Source organism: Osmerus eperlanus, chromosome 10 (assembly GCF_963692335.1).
Source record: "Osmerus eperlanus chromosome 10, fOsmEpe2.1, whole genome shotgun sequence".
Taxonomy (NCBI): domain Eukaryota; kingdom Metazoa; phylum Chordata; class Actinopteri; order Osmeriformes; family Osmeridae; genus Osmerus; species Osmerus eperlanus.
Window position 1 is genome coordinate 15,148,958 of NC_085027.1, and position 16,528 is coordinate 15,165,485.

General features: G+C 47.4%; 1 protein-coding gene across 1 annotated transcript in view; it reads right to left on the bottom strand.

Annotated features, from left to right (window-relative positions):
- The window catches only part of galnt18b (UDP-N-acetyl-alpha-D-galactosamine:polypeptide N-acetylgalactosaminyltransferase 18b), a 40,875-nt gene that overhangs the window by 4,641 nt on the left and 19,706 nt on the right, over positions 1–16,528 (bottom strand). The window contains exons 3-9 of the mRNA XM_062471101.1: positions 15,689–15,855; positions 10,330–10,513; positions 9,322–9,519; positions 9,077–9,191; positions 4,781–4,966; positions 3,389–3,526; positions 1,924–2,019 (exon numbers count right to left, since the gene is read on the bottom strand). Of these exons, the coding sequence (XP_062327085.1) occupies positions 1,924–2,019; positions 3,389–3,526; positions 4,781–4,966; positions 9,077–9,191; positions 9,322–9,519; positions 10,330–10,513; positions 15,689–15,855 (1,084 nt within the window). The remainder of the gene's footprint in view (positions 1–1,923; positions 2,020–3,388; positions 3,527–4,780; positions 4,967–9,076; positions 9,192–9,321; positions 9,520–10,329; positions 10,514–15,688; positions 15,856–16,528) is intronic.

A 16,528-nucleotide genomic window follows, 5' to 3' on the forward strand; every position in this document is an offset into this window, starting at 1 on the left:
CTTAGCTAACAGGCCGTAAACACCAGCGGCAGGAAAAAGCATCTGTTTGAACAGAGTGGAATCCGTGGGATGTGTGTGTGTGGGTGGGTGCGTGTGTGTGTGGGTGCGTGTGTGCGCGTGTTAAAGAAGACAGCTGCATTTGCTGGCAGCTGTAATACAGACTATTGAATTGCCATGTGGGTTGGAAAAGGCTTGTGCATGCAGGTGTGGGAGCCTGAGCGCCCGGCGGGCTGGGGTGGTGCGGGCTGTGGGGGATCAGCTGGAGGGGATGGGTGCATCCCAGTCGGATGGAGCTAGGTAGGGAGGGGGTGGGAGCAGGACTTTTGGTTGTGCTGGGAGGAGTTATTTATGTTAAACATGATGGAACTGTTGAAACAACCATCATTCTCATAAACCTCTATAGTGAGGGAAAGGCCTTTATAAAGAAAAACGAGGATGCTGAAATCAAAAGAACCTTAGAAATCGGTTGACCACGGCTTTGCTGTGTAGCAAGTGAAGGTTTGAGAGCTCCACTGTTGTTCCTTCATCTAACATTGTATCATTCCTAACTAGTAAGCTCTCTGGATGCGCGACTGGGTGTTAACAAGCTTGTTTTCTCCGGAGTTGTTTGTTAAGGAAAATGTGAGTGGTGTCTAGGGAATGATCCTTTTTAGAGATCACAGTTTATTTGATGTGTTTTCTGGAGATCTCTCCCCAGATTTCACGTGTAAAGTGGCATAAAAATGAAGGTGCAATGAATGTGAACTGGTAACCACAGAGTTGGTCGAAAATCAAACTTTCTAGTCACTAGTAAGGATAAGATTACACTTAACATATTAGGTGAGAATTTGCTAGGGCAAATTATTAACACAGGGAGTCAGGTGGCTGAGCGGTTAGGGAAGCGGGCTAGTAATCTGAAGTTTGCCAGTTCGATTCCCCGGCTGTGCCTAATGACGTTGTGTCCTTGGGCAAGGCACTTCACCCTACTTGCCTCGGGGGAATGTGCCTGTACTTAATGTGAGTCGCTCTGGATAAGAGCTTCTGCTAAATGACTAAATGTAATTAAAAAAAACATTCAGAAAGTGCCTTAAGATATACCAGGTGCAAAAAGATAAAAGTTGATATGCAATTTGGAGAGAGAAAATAATATACAAATCCCAGAATCAGCTCTGGAAAGTTACGAGATCTTTCATTTGAACCTAATATTGACTTTTGCCTGGTTTTCAATATTACCATACAAAACGTAAAGACATTCTACTTGTCAAAACATTATGGTAATTACCAGTGCAAGTCTGTACAATAGTGCCGAGCCAGCACATTGTGCAGAGATTGTCTTGTATCATGTTGGCAGCATGACCCAGATAGACACGGTTACTAGAGTTGCTGTTCATAACTCGAGTCTACTGCACCCCCCAGGAATGAACTCCTAATGGCTGCCTCTCTGCTGAAGTCTTAAAACAGTTTGTAAACATTCTCTGATAAATAATCTCTCCCTCTCTCCCCCCCCCAAAAAAACTTGAAAAGTTATTTCCAAGGAAACTTGAAACATTTCCCTTCTCTGACTACAGGTATTGGATCGTACTGAGCTGTCCATGCTGGGTCAGAGCAGCATGAGCCGCGCACACAGTGAAGAGACAACTTGGACAGTGAAGGAAAACAGTTTGTAGCTGTTCCGCCGCTCATCTGTCTGTTGACGACTCGGGGAAGCTGGTGGTTTTAGTCGGTGTGATTCACCGTGTGAAAGGCGTCCACTTCGTACTAGATTTCCTACTCTTTCTCCGAGTCCATCATGACACATGAATTTCACTGGTGGAACCAGACGAGACAAGGAGAGGAGAAGAGGCCTGCAGTACACATACATGGACGGGAGGACAGGCGGATGTTTTGAGAGGATGGAGTGACCAGGGCATGGTGGTCAGGGGGGAGTGGGGAGTGTGCTCTGACCTGAGGTGTCATCCCATGACAGAGGTACAGGATGGGGACGTTGTCAGTGTCAGGGCCCTGGTCCAGACACAGGTCATTCTTCAACGAGTTCTTCAGCTGGAGGATGACAGAGGAAAACAGGATTTGAATTGATCTGTCATTCAAAAAGGGTTCAGGGTTAGGTGAGCAAAGTGACTGCTGATTGACAAGGTTGTGATATTATTATGGCACTACTGCGTTCACGATCTGTGGTAAGCCCTCTATTGGCTTACCAAGGATAATCTTACAGGAATGTTCAAACAATGACAAAGTCTGACGGTAAACATAATCATAAGTTCTTTCAGGTTTCATGCTGTGTGGTGAGAAATAATAATGCAGAACACTCCTCTCTCTCTAGAGGAGAAGAAAACTGTGAGTTGTGGCCTGGCTTGTGACCTGACATGCTGCTCAGAACATGTAATAATTTCTCAGACCTTCATACATGACTGACAAGTTCATCAAATGCACCTAGCACATACAGAGTAACGAGGACAAGTTATTTCAGAACCCCCTAACTCCTAGAATTAATTTTAATAAGGCTGACCTATTTTCTCTCGTTAGCCATCTAGCCTTTGTGGTTTTATGGAAATACATGGTAGGAAATCAAGCGGAAAATGAAAAAGGCTCACCAATGAAACCTCTGTTTGTGTGTCACTGTAGATTTAGGCACACTGCACTGATGTACGGAGGCCTACATAAATAAAGCTGTTTGGGCTGAACATGAACAGCGAATATAAATACTGCCGGTATGTTGGCGTTGACTAGCATGCAAATACAAAGCCGTTTGTCTAGCATTGCGGAAAAACCCATTGAGCTACAAAGCCAGCACCGCTCACCAACCTTACCCCTTAAGAATAAGGTACGGCATCCATACAATATGTGCATTATACGGAAAACATACAGTAGCGGCTGACACTGTATGTGTGCAGATTACAAACCGGCCTCCTTCTTTGTGCTACAATTTATGCAGAAACGTACATGGCTCCTCATGTGGAGGGGGTCGACAATAGATTTCACGCTAGATGTGCATACACAATAGAGCTCTCCCTCCTGTGCGTAATCAAAGCTTTCACACTTGGCCAGGTGTCTGTATAATCTCTGCCTTATCCCTGAGTCAGAGCTCTCGCTCTGCTTGCTCCATTATCATATCATGCCCTGGCTGTAGGGAGCAGACAGCCTGGCCACAGAGATGGGTACTGGGCTGGGGCTGGGGTTAGATGTGGGGCTAGGGCTGGGCTTGGATGTGGGCCCGGAACTAAGGCTGGGCTAGCGAGCAGCACTGTATCCAGGCTGCTACAGGAACTCACCCCTGTGTGAAACGACTGTGTTCCCAACTGTCGTCAACCAGACCGTTATACGATGCATTGTGATGATCAAGCGGTGGTTTATTCAGTGGAGGCTTTAAAAAATACACAGGGTTCCTCCCAGACGGGAGTGCGGGGCTTACCACTCCGTATGCCACGGTGTCCGTGTACATCCTCATCTCAGGGTAGATGTTGACCAGATACCAACGGAACGTCTTACACTGCAGCCTCTTCCTCAGCGCCTTCCTCTCTGAGATGTCCCCGATGTCTATCCCTGAGTCCTACACACACACACACACACACGCACGCACGCACGCACACACATAGACACACCCACGTAGACACACCCACATAGACACACCCACATAGACACACCCACATAGACACACCCACATAGACACACCCACATAGACACACCCACATACATTTAGCCTGTAATAGCATTGAAGATACAAAGCCGTGTTGATCTCGCGCACAGGAAGTGAAATAAGTGCATGGCTCGGGGGTGGAAAGGGAAATCAGATAAGCCCTAGAATGGATTCCCTGCCTCCTCGATGAAATGATAGAGCAGGCCAGTTGGGAAACACTTCCCCCCGACATTTTGATGTGCCAAACCCCTGCGATCCCTTCATGTTCCCTGTACAAAGAACCACAGGACTCTAGCACCATCTGCCAGTCCCTCTCAGTCCTCTGAGCGTCGTCCTCGCTCTCTGGCCCCGGCGCTCGGCAGCAGACCGGCCTGCCTGTCCACTCGCTCCCAATTATCTTAATTGCTGCCTCCCTTACTGACTTAAAAGGCTGAGCCGCACCTGATAAACTCAAGATCAACGGCAACGGAGGCGAGCAACAGGCCACCGAGGCCCTGTGAATGGCCTAATGCGAGGTAAAGAGGTAGAAACAGCAACAGCTGTGGATTTAAATGAAGGAGGTGGGTAATGCGTTTGGACAAGGCAAATTCATGAGGCTAATCCTGGGGCCGAAATAATGCCTCCAGCTCTGTGGGTTGAGTGGTTGCAATCGTTGCTTTGTTTTTCGATTCGATGATGCAGCTACTGGTGCTCTTTTGGTTCAGGTTGAGTCTATACATATTCATGCAGTTTATGCAGCAACAAAAAACATTTACTCAACCAAGCTTTGACCCATCCAACATCAGACGTTGGGCATCTGAGTCAGTCTGTTTGTTTATCATTCAGGTTATGTGCTTACATTATTCATTAAGCCTACACTATTTGCTTATCTATGCCACATCCACTTAGGATCTGCTAATAAATTGGACGGTCTTCAAACTGAATGCAATATTCTACCAATCTTTATTTATAGATTCCACACTAAAGACCCTTATCATGCCTGCCATGGATCACGTTGGTCCAGGTCCCCCCTCTCCTCTCCTCTCCTCTCCTCTCCTCTCCTCTCCTCTCCTCTCCTCTCCTCTCCTCTCCTCTCCTCTCCTCTCCTCTCCTCTCCTCTCCCCTCCCCTCCCCTCCCCTCCCCTCCCCTCCCCTCCCCTCCCCTCCCCTCTCCTCTCCCCCCCTCACCTCCTGAGGAATGTTCCAGGCCATGTAGACGTGGCTCTTGAACTCGTCCATCCACACTTCTGCCACCCTCAGGGCGTTGCGTCTGACGTGAGATGTCAGATCCTCGGTGTAGGGCTTGTGGGCACGCTCTATATGGGCTATGCGGGCACAGGGCAGAACCTCCACACTGCCCCCACACTGCCACACCTGGTGTCACAGAGAGAGGAAGGATAGAAGGGGTCGATAGATGGAGAGAAAGAAAGAGAGAAAGAATGAATGGGGGAGAGAGAGTAAGTACATGCTGGACAGGTGAAAGCATAAACACAGATCCAGGCGTCTTCAGGAAAAAGGTCATTGTCTGAAGTCTCTTTCTCAGAAACAGATTTCCGGCAAAGATCTCCTCCACTCCTCCATTCTTCTATCTTATGCTAAGAACCTGTCAAAGCAAGCAGATAGAGACCTGGGCATTGAGGACAACCTATAACTTCACTCTAGTTCAGATCAAAATATAAAACTCACATTGGATGGTGTCAAGAGAACCTTTCTAATTGGGGGATTTGAGAGAATAGAATAAAGGAGAAAGACCAGAAGTGAGAGAGGGAACCATATTCTTACAGTCTGAGCCGTGTTCCATGTGCTCAGCCTTCACTGAGACTGGACTGTTTGCTGTCAGCTAAAGTTGAGTTCCAAGAGTATATTATCTCACAGATAGACTCTCTCTGTACCTAAAGCTTTATCCACCCCTTTCTCCCTTGAAAGGTCAGCTGGCATCAAATCAGAACCTCTCTTCTCTTCTCTCCTCTCAATCCATCTTACACTTCAAAAGCATAATCTATTCTGGCCAGGCACTGCTCATTCCATGATGCGGTTTCCTCTCTGGCTGCCCACAGCTGTGTGCAGAGGCTGGTCTGACATGGGGAGTCCTGTTTATCTGCTACTGCTGTGTGTGAGGAGACTGCAGAGTCCTCAGAGACACGGGGAGAGCAAAACAAGATCCCCGCTTGATTATCACGGGCTGCTGCCAAACCAACATATTGATCCGATTTGCAGAATGAACCGGCCAGAACCAATCATAATGGTCCTGGGGTTCAGGACCGTGAACCAAACATGAACGTGTCCTGTCACCTGTTCGATGATGACGTATGTGAGGAGGCTCACAGGACAGGGAGAAAGAGTTGTGACATAACCAGGTAGGAAGGTAGGCAAAGAAGGTGTCGGAAATTGCGGGGCGAAACCGATGGCTCCTGTGATTACACCTCGCCATCGTTCAGCCTTGCTTTTCCACGTTCACGACTCTCATTTGCACTGTCGATTTTTCCACGGCAAACTAACCAACTGGCAATGTCAACACCCTGAGACTACTTCATCTCGAAGCCCCTGGCTGAACACACATAGGTGGGGGCCGGGAATGAGCTATCTGGGAGAAAGTCACGTCTGTCAACATTGCCTCTTGACCCCAGCCAAGAGAGTGAACAGCTCTAAACACACCAAAGTGAAGGAGTCATCCAGGGCTTGAAGAGACACTTTGGGGTCCACAACCCCAATCCTCCTCTTCTCCCTCATCTGTACTCAACCCTCCTCACTAGGATAGAGGACGGAAATAAGAAATGGACACGCACGCATACACGCTCGCGCGCACACACACACACACACACACACACACGCACAAACACAGACATACACACTAACACCTTTCACTTCCCTGCCAAATTCCTTCTCCGAGCAAAACACCTTCTGTGGTGAAACATTTCTCACTCCCTCTCTCCAGCACGTCATGAAGGAATCGTATGATAGTACACGGGAACATCGTATCCCTGCACCCTTAGTGTGTACAAGACAAGCCAGTCTGTGTTAGAAAAGGCTGTGAATATCACATGAAGTTTGAAATCGTATACAAATATGAATATATATATATACACATTTTTTCGGTACACGTATTCTGATTGCCAGTTACGTTGTTCAGATAATTGTTTCAAATAAGCCTTTGATATTCATGATGATTCATGCCCTTTGTCTATTATAAAAACTTACAGGTTCCTCCGAGCCCTTAATGAGGTCAATTTCATGAGCTAGGATTGTCTGTGGCTTATCTATTTGAGACCTACAGCTGCGGTGGAAAGGGCCGAGTCATGCATGAGGACTGCTCAGTACTGTGACAACCCCACAGAGACTTCCCAGCACGAGGGACAGCAGCCCTCTGGGACTCATTTGCCGTTCCTGGCATTTGTTGATGATGCATCCCTGACTACAATGGTTCAGCTCAAAACGGGTGAAAACGCGCGGCTGCGACTCGTTCAATAATCAACTTGACTAAATCAACTTCAATCCACTTCAGCTTCAACAGGGCTCAGATATGGAGAGAGCCTTGAGCCAGAGGGAGAGGGTTTGAGAGAGGGAGAGAGAGGGCAAGAGCCTTGGACGAAAGTGTAAAGTATCGCTTTTTTTTCTACTTCGGCCGACCAGAGTGGAGCTAGGCTCCCCCGAAGGCCTGTTTTTCCAGGTTGAATTTTTGTTCTTTTGTTAACTAAAACACACGTGAGTGCAATTCATCCTTTTCTGTCTGAACTGCATACGTCTCAGCGGTCTGAATCTCTGGGGTAGTCACGGTACACATACACTCCAAATGCTTTGTTTTCCACCAGAGAAGACAGAAACAAGTTTAGTCTTAGAGCCCCAATAACACCCAGCAACACTGCATATCTCCTTCCTTATAAACAGACTGGCAGGCAGTACAGTTGGCAGGACTATGTAACACATACAATACAGCCAATAAGCGAATACCCATCATTATACTCTCCCTATTCTGGCTTTGGCAATGGAAGTCATTTTGGGGATTCGTGTGGAGAGAGGGAGGAAGGCACCCAGGATGCCCAGGTTTGGACTCCTGAGGTTCCCTGCAGCTGTGCAGTGTGCTGGCCTGGTGGGTCAGAGTCTCTGGGAGAGTCCCTCAGCACTGCTCTGCTGTCAGCCAGAGAGGGTCCAGGCAGGAGGCCTGCAGGCAGGACGAGTATGCTGCAGGCAGGCAGGCAGACATTCAGACAAGAGGACCAGCCTTGCTGGAACTCATTGAGGCAGCTAATTTGGGTCTACATCCAGGGCCACAATGGTCTCTAGTTCAACAACTGTCAGCCTCCAATCATTCCACACATCCAGGACGCAGGGCCCATATTAGCCTCCCAGCCAGAGGTCACTTCCTGCTGGGCCGTAGCCCAGCGAACTGGACCTCTATTTGCAAAGCATGGGCTCACAGAGCTCTGGGCTCACATGCAGCGAGACATTTCCTTGACGTCTACATCAAAAGTTAAAGAAAGCCAAAGTGATTTGTCAACTGTTTATACAGAAGGCCTGCCTGAGACACTGAGTTATTATGTGTGAGATACAATCATCAATGTTTTCCACAGAAAAGCAATCAGCGGGTCCATTATCGAGCCTGGAAATTCTAAACGCAAGTCATTTTTGGGAGGAAAATGACTTATGGGACTAATCTCCTGCTCTTTCCTGAAGAATGACTGATGATTACATCTGTGTCATTAGTGAGGATGGATATTTCCCACATTTGGTGTCCTGTCATAAGCTCCTCTCTCTCTCTCTGTCTCTTTCCACGGTCTAATCCCCACAGCACAGCACAGCTGGAGGGGAGGCGGCTATGTGTGTTTGTGGCCTGCCTCTGGGTGTTATTGTAGCGGCTGATTGCTGTGTTAGTGGTGTTGCATGTACGCTGGATGCTGGTGTGTTATTCTTAGCCCTCCCTAGGGGGAGAGTGGAGTCTTCTCTGGTCCATCTGCTCACGGTGTTACTCCCCCCCCGTGCTGCGGGCGCTCCTAGCCGCCTGCTGCTGCGCCTCCCAGCAGTGCTGATGCAGGGGAACGTGCAGCCAGCCGGCCAGTCACGCAAGGGATAAAGGCTACCGCTGTGGCTCGCCCTCTAGAACTGGGCTTGACGTAACAAGTTGAGAGCCACAGAAATCAGGACGCTGATCTGATACTCGAAATTGCTCTATTTTTTTCCCCTGGTGCTCTAAAGAGGAGAGGGGGCCTTTCAGAGCTGTTAATAGGAAAACAAAGGGACCTGGAGGTTGTTCAGCCTAGCGGTCTGCTGCTACAGCTAGCTAATGTGTTCCAAGTACACACAGCACATTGCTTCGAGCCAAAAGACACCTCTGCAGTAAGTCAAGTTAACCTCCTGAAAAAGAACAGAGGGGATTCCATAGACCCTGGCTGCCAAAATACCCCGAGTCATTATCATAGCTAATTCTCCGGGATCACAGCCATTACCTGAGTATGGCCTCCGGCGCCAGGAAGTGACACCATTACTCACCCTGACACCAAGCTCCACGTTCTCTCCCCCGTACACCTCCATCCCCTCATCCAGTAGACCAATCTCCTCGAAGTACAGGCGGTCCACCACGAAGCAGCCAATCAGAGCAGGAGTCCTGGCGGATTCAACGTGAGACATGAACTCACACAAAGCTCTTACATACACATTTCATTCGTTTAACCGAGGCTTTCATCCAAATAGAAACGTCTTTATTGTCCTAGCTCTCAGGTGTGTGTGTACGGTACTTGATGGGGGCGCTGTTGTTGGCCTGGTGCCACCAGGACTTGGGGGGGTTGAGGTAGCGACACCACAGCTCCCAGTCGAAGCCCTGGGCAGACAGCGGATACTCCTCAATCTCAAAAGTGTCGTACTTGATGTTATCGAACGACGGAGAGATGATCCGCGTTCGGTCCTCCTTAATTCTCAGGAGGACAGGCTCAGCCCTTCAAACACAAAAGGTGGAACGCAATTAACTGCGAGCAGCCATGAAACGCCAACCCACACCGTAATCTCGATATCCTTCTCTTCTAAATTGGATTGTGGCAGATATGGCATCAGCAATGTGATTAGCACAGGCGGTTACGCAATAGGACGTGAGATTAGTGCTCGTCGTTTATTGAAAAATAGACTGCGTGAATAAGTACATTTGGGCCGTGAGTAAATGAGCACATAGGTAAATGAGGGACACAGACGAGTCTCATTTACATCGCACGGCAGACGCCATTTGTATGATTAAACCTGAGCTGAAAACTGACAGTTCTCTCTAAACTATTCCTGTGTCCTGATAATACTGCAAAGTGTTCCACTTGAAACATTAAGTGGCTGTAATCAATTCCCATGGCCTGTACCCGGAAGCTTCCTAGGGGGGAGATGTTTGCCCACCGAGATTTTAACACAACACATTAAAAAACGGAAATATTTGGGATGTTGTTCAAATTCCCCTGACAGATTTGGGTCAGGCTGTTGAGAGCACAATTAGATGCAATGAGAACTCTGGCAATGCGATGATCATTGCAGTACCCCTTGGGAACCATGGGTAGTGTAGTCTTCACACCATGAAGATGTAGCCTGGGTCATCTACAGTTGATGATCAGACAAGAGCTCCTTTAGGTTTTTGGAAAAATCAAGCAATCATAACAGCTTTCTCACCCATGGCTTTATGTGGGCGAGGGCTTCTATTTGCGCTTCAAAAGCCATGTACCGTGGATTGTATTGCATGTTGAAGCAGTGCGTGCTCATGTGCAGCGACTCACCAGCCGATGTTGAACTCCACGTGGGCGTCGAAGAGGGCTACGACGGGAGCAGTGGCTGCCCTCCACCCACTCACCCTGGAGCGGATGAGGCCCTCCTGTTTGGAGTGGCGCACCATCTTGATGAAGCCCGGGTGCTGGCTGTTGGTCTCGTCCACAAAGTCACGCAGCTTCTCCTTGAGCTCATCTGAAAACACAGACAGGGAGGAAGTCAGATAAACACACACAATGTATGGCTCTTTTTTTCACGAAACATTAGTGGCATGGAGTGGGAATAGCTGTGATTTAGTAAAAACAATATTTGGCTGATGGGCAAGAAAACCAGTTGTAACTTCAACTGCAGAAAGTGTTCCGGAAGATTGAACAAAGTTGTTTAACTGAAATAATTGCTATGACTTACATGCTTAGATAACATCCTTGTACAACAAGTTTTAAGTATTAGACATACACACACACCATTAGTGTTAATATTACATTAAACTCAGAGAGTTACCCCATGGTCCCTTGGGAGATGAATAATTGTTAAAAAAGCCATGTGAGCATACTTTCACCCAATAAAGCCCGTCTCTACAACCCAGGGGGCAGTACCTAGAAAAGTGGCAAAGCCCTCATGCTCCACTGCTTTGATCACTGGACCAAAGAGCCTTCTGTCTGAGTCAGAGGTCTCCATGGGGCTTTCTATGTCACAAGGGGGTACTGCTATGTAGTCATATCAAAAGCCTGCAAGAAAGGCAGGAAATGAGTGTAGTTTTTGCCATTAGGCAATTCCTTACTCATTCACTGGGTTGGTCAAAACATCTATGAAGGAAAGCGGCCAATATTGGGCTTAAAAGTCCTGCAATCTTTTATAGCGGGTAAAAGTGAAACTGGTGGCCTCATGCCCAAGTATGTCACCTAATTTCCTTAATCGTTTAAGGCAGAGAGACAGAATGGATAGGGGAGTGCTTTGGTCTTTAACTATGTCCAGCTTTTCAGGAGATCTACACAACACCAAGCCTAAAGTCGACCGTCTCTTTAAGTGCAACTCTAATTCTGAAGCTTTTTGGGAGCAACTCCACAGGACAGGAAACATGATGTCCAGCGCATCCCCAGTTTGAGTCAGGACTTCAATTAGGCAACACTTTACATTTTTATTTTTTTTATCATCCTAGAAACTAACATTAGGCAACAGCTACATCATTCCAAAGCATCTCCTAAACTGACATCAGTATTTAGTAGAGTAGTAATTAGCTTTGAACTACCCCATTGGGCGTCCGCTTGTTTTGATGTGACATGCCATCAGTCATCTCTCACAATACCCACCAGATGGTGGGACAACAGCCCAGAACAGAGAGAACGTGAACGGTACCACCCAGCTGGGCGAGGCTGGCAGCAGAATCCAACTATCACAGCACTGCCTACGTAATGTGGAACACTCCACCACGCTACAACGGTTCAGAACAGGAAAGTTGCTTGACACGATTATAGACAAATACAATTGGACAGGAGGGATCCATCTCCTGAAACAAAAAGCCAGCGAAAGTTTATATTGACTTCCACCATAAGTATGGAAAACAATATTCCATAACTACTCCTACTAGCTTCAATACTTCTTAGTCAAGACTAAGTTTATGAAGCAAGACAGCAGCGTACAGATCACCTATCATCGCTGTATGTGACATCCTTTTGTGGAAAATGAGTGCAGCAGGTATCATTACACACGCATTTACCTCATTGTAACCTGAGAAGAGGTAGGTTGAGAGCGGTGTTAGCATTAAGAGCACTAGGGCCATTTTGATTTCTCATTATGTTCCACATGCAGCTGCAGTTTCCCTCTAGCAGGCTTCACGGTAATCCTCCACTCCTTCCATACACAACAGCAGAATACTAAGCAAGCTCTGAGGAGGAGTTTGTAGCGTCGACAGAATCTCATTGAATAAAAAAGAACCCTTAGGAGTTAGTACAAGTCCCAGGCGCTTGATGATATACAAACATATCAGAACGTCACACTGGGGGGAAAAAGGTGAATAAAGTGTTGCACGCGCAATTAATCATTACAGTAAATCTTGACTGGGAAAGGTCAACACTTTATTTATGTTCCTTTTAGGTGTTTCACAAGTCAAGGTTTTCTGAAGAGGTTTTATAGCCAGCCTTGAAGCATACTAGCAAAGGCCTGAAAGCAGTTTTGCTGTTTGGTTTTGATTGTTTTGCCTGAAAAGACTGGATGTAGTTTATCCTTTATACTTTATCCTTCAATTGCCCAACTGAATGCGTGATGAATATCCCACTGTTATAAAATAGAGAATGGATATTTGGCAACGAGCAGCTGGATGTTTCACAAACTATGCTGATGCTTTCCTGGTCTCGCACATGAGTTCAATAATGGAACAGTCATCAGCCCTTCTCGTTTCCCCCCTCAGGAAAAAAGAGCTGCGGGCTCCTTATGAGCACCTGCTGATGAATTTCTGTCAGGCACATTAACTCGTCTGTAATTTGTTTTAGACAATTAATAATTAGGGGATTCAGATGTGAGTGTATTGAGAGTGAGAAAGATGAAGTGTAATGGGGTATAATGAATCATAATAAAGCACATTGAGTAACTGGTTTGTTAGCTCGAAACCAGCTGATGGCCAAGAACATCAATCTTTTATGTCCAATATCCCACCAGTGGTCTGCCCAGAAGTAATTGGCTCATTTTACACTTTGATTAGGAGTAATTGGCAGCCAAGTAAACAACACCAACTTATTGTGCTCAGGTGTTGAGTACCAAGGAACTTTTTTTTTTTACATGAAAACTCAGAGAGCTGCTCATTAATGTAATGAACTTTGAATAACAAAGTAGAAAAAGAACAAAAGAACTGCAGATGGGTGGACATGACCCTGTTAGAACACATCCTTTGTATGAAAAGTACACTGTTCGTGCATCAGCATGGCTGGAGCAGTGCACACGGCTTTTTCATTATGATACATCACAAAGCCTCTTTCTTCATTCTAAACATGTCATTCTAAATCTGGCACAAGTGAGAAGATCACACTCCATGGGGCTGCAACGACTGGAAGGACGTGTTTTGTAGTCTTGTCTGTGTGTGTGTACTAGACTGCAGCTCCGGGCCTGCAGAGACGAAAACACAGGCTGATGTCCGTCACTCAGTCTGAACCTGGGTGGGCAACTCTATCAGAGCTGAGAATGTAGTACATGAACCAAATCCCTTCCCCTCCGCCTAAACAGAGAAAGCCTTGGGAGAGACGAGGAGAGAGGAGGAGAGAGGGGTGGGGTGGAAGAGTAGACATGAAGATATCTGAAAAAAGGATAGGGGAGGAGGGTGTGTGTGTGTGGGGAGGTGGGGGTGATGATAAGAGGCCAGGGATAGGGAGGATGAGGCTGAGGGGAAAGGGAGAAGGCGGACAGAGAACGATCCTCCTTCATGCCTGTGATGTACGACCCCTTTTCTCCGAGAAGGAGAGTCTGTGGATAACTAGGCATGACATCCTCTTAGATATTCTCCTCTTTGTCTGTTAGGATTTGCCTGAGGGGGCTTCTGCGCCTTTCGTGAGGAGAATGGAGCCAGAGCTTGACTCTCAGATACAACCCTGACAGATGGACATACTGCACACACACATTTACATGCACACACACGCGGTGACAGATTCGACTGACAAGACTTCTTTTTTGTTTTTTTTGTTTGTTTTTTTACATTCCTTTCTCTGCTGTCTACAATGAACTTCATACATAGAAACGGTGCTTAGCTTGGTGCGTACAACACTTTGGAGAGCTGGGATGAATATCAAATCAGGCCCCGCCTTCCCTGCCTGTCGGTCTAGTGAGTGAGCCCCTGTCAGGGAGACAAACCTTCCTCAGGTCGAAGACATCATCCAATTAGTTGAGGAATCAGCCAGGTCAATTTGCCCTTCTCCCCCTCCTTGGTCACACCCTCCCTCCTCTGCATGCTAATAGCAGGAGGAGGTGAGCCCTGCAGCACTTTCCCATTACCACGGGCCGACGCCTGGGGCGGGAGCAGGTGACGGTGACCCCCGGAGACAGCCCCGTGCCTGGCTGCGGGTCAGCGGGCTGACAATGGTTAGCAGAGATAAGATTAGCAATCATGGCAATAATGATAAGGGTACATCTGTCAGAGGTGAACCTGACAGAATGCTCTCGCAAACAGGTTGGAATACCATTAGCGAAATGTCAGAGCGTGACTGGGGTTCCCGAGGGACCTCGAAAGGCTGCTGTCTGCCTCCCAATTATGTGATAACATCAGAGCCTTCATGGGACGTGATAATCCACTTGAGCTAGAGGAGGGCCGAGGCAACCTTTTGGATTTTCACCTCTTTTAGGACACCGGATAGCATCACCGAAAAGGGACTTGGCCTTCCCCTACCCAAGGCTGGTAATGGTATGTTCCGGGGGATGGCTTGACCTCCCTGAGGTAATACACAGTGTCTCAGGGACCCTGGGATTAGCAGGGGAGTGGGAGTGTGTGTGTGTGGGGGGGGGGGGGGGGGCTGGGGCGGGGGGGAGGGGGTTACATGTCCACAGCTGGACTGGGAACGGAGGAGGGGGGAAATGCTGCAGGGGTGTCTTTTGAATGAGTTATTATCCCAGCAGGATAGAGTGTTTGGTCCAGACTGACCCATCCCACTCATCTACCCTACAGTGTTGACTGGATTCAGACGGCCAAGGCTGAAAGAGGAACCTTGGTCTCTCTCACTCATAGAAGCAGGCTGAGGAAAAGCTCCACCAAGACGCGTCTGCCTACATCTCACAGATGAAATCCTCTGTAATCAACAGCTCAAAAAAAATCATCAGCCTGGGTGACTGTGGACATAATTAGCCTGCATCGGTTGACAGTCGAGCCAGTCCTCCCCCCTAAACACATCGATGTTGTGCTAAAAACAATCCCTCTGGAACTCCACACTAGGCTTCATGTAATACCTAGAGCTGGTAAGCTGTCCCAGAGCTCTGAGGTTTGAAACACAGACAATGCATTATCCAAACCCTTCATTACTCCCCTGGATGCCTCTCCACCTTACAGACGATTTCCTGGCTTTTCCTGCTAATTAGTATTCTTTTACCTATCTGGTAAATCCAATGAGCACAGCCACTAATTAAGAACATTAAAGAGCCAGATTAAATAGGGAAAGTCGACAAGAAACAGAGGAGTAATTGCTACTGACTGTAGAATTCCCTGATGATTAGTCGGAGGCCAACATTGTTGCACCCAACGTGATAAATACCACTGATCCAGCCCTGAAAGACAGGAGGCAATCTGAATGGAAACCACCGGTAACTCGTTGCATCACAAGACACTTCCAGTGCTGATACACCTCTTATCCTTGATGGGGCGATTCCCCTTTTCATTCTATGGTGCGTTGTTCTTACCACTGTTGCTGTTGTCATCCACCAGGATAATCTCCTTGAGGAGGTGGGATGGCGTCCTGTTCATGGCCGAGTGGATGGAGCGCAGGATGACGGACAAGGCCTCGTTCACAAATATAAACACGATGCTCACTTGGGGAAGGTTGGAAGGGTAGGAGATGTTCCGACACCTGGCGGGTAAAAAACAGACCAAGATTTGAAGCGTGTGTCAATAGTAACATCCTGTCAATGCATCAGTAAGAAAAAACCCCAGCCTGGATTTCTCTCATACCAGTGCAATTAAGTCTCTTTTCTGTGGTGTTGGTCAATGTGCCAATGCTCTTGGCTGACTCACGAGCCAAACACCATAGGTGTGGCACTCACACAAATGTGTTTCGGTGTGATCTGGCCTCTGTAGTAAAAGCACTGGTGAAAGCATGAGGAAATAGCACTCTTCTGCAGCCCGTGAGAGTGTCATACAGAGTGATGAGGTCGAGGTCTGATCTTGTATGCTGTTGCTAGACAGAAGGGGTCATTACGGCAGATTAAACTGCATCGCCTTTGTTTGAAGATACACTCTCCTTATTCTCGACTTGTCAAAACCGAAAAGGTGTCAACATTTTTGAGGCACACACTCTCAGGCTAAAACACATTAGAGGAATTTCTTTCTAATACTTTTTCACAGGAAACTGCCCGTATTTAATCATTTGATTGTAAATAGTGTCAGCTATTCTGAGAAATACAAGGCACATTACAAGCGTCTGAAATAGTCTGTTGCGTCAAACCCGTTGTACTTCATACTGTTTCACACTAGACTTTGTGGAGCTGCACTGCATAATGTGAGTGGTGATCAAGTTTCCCTCC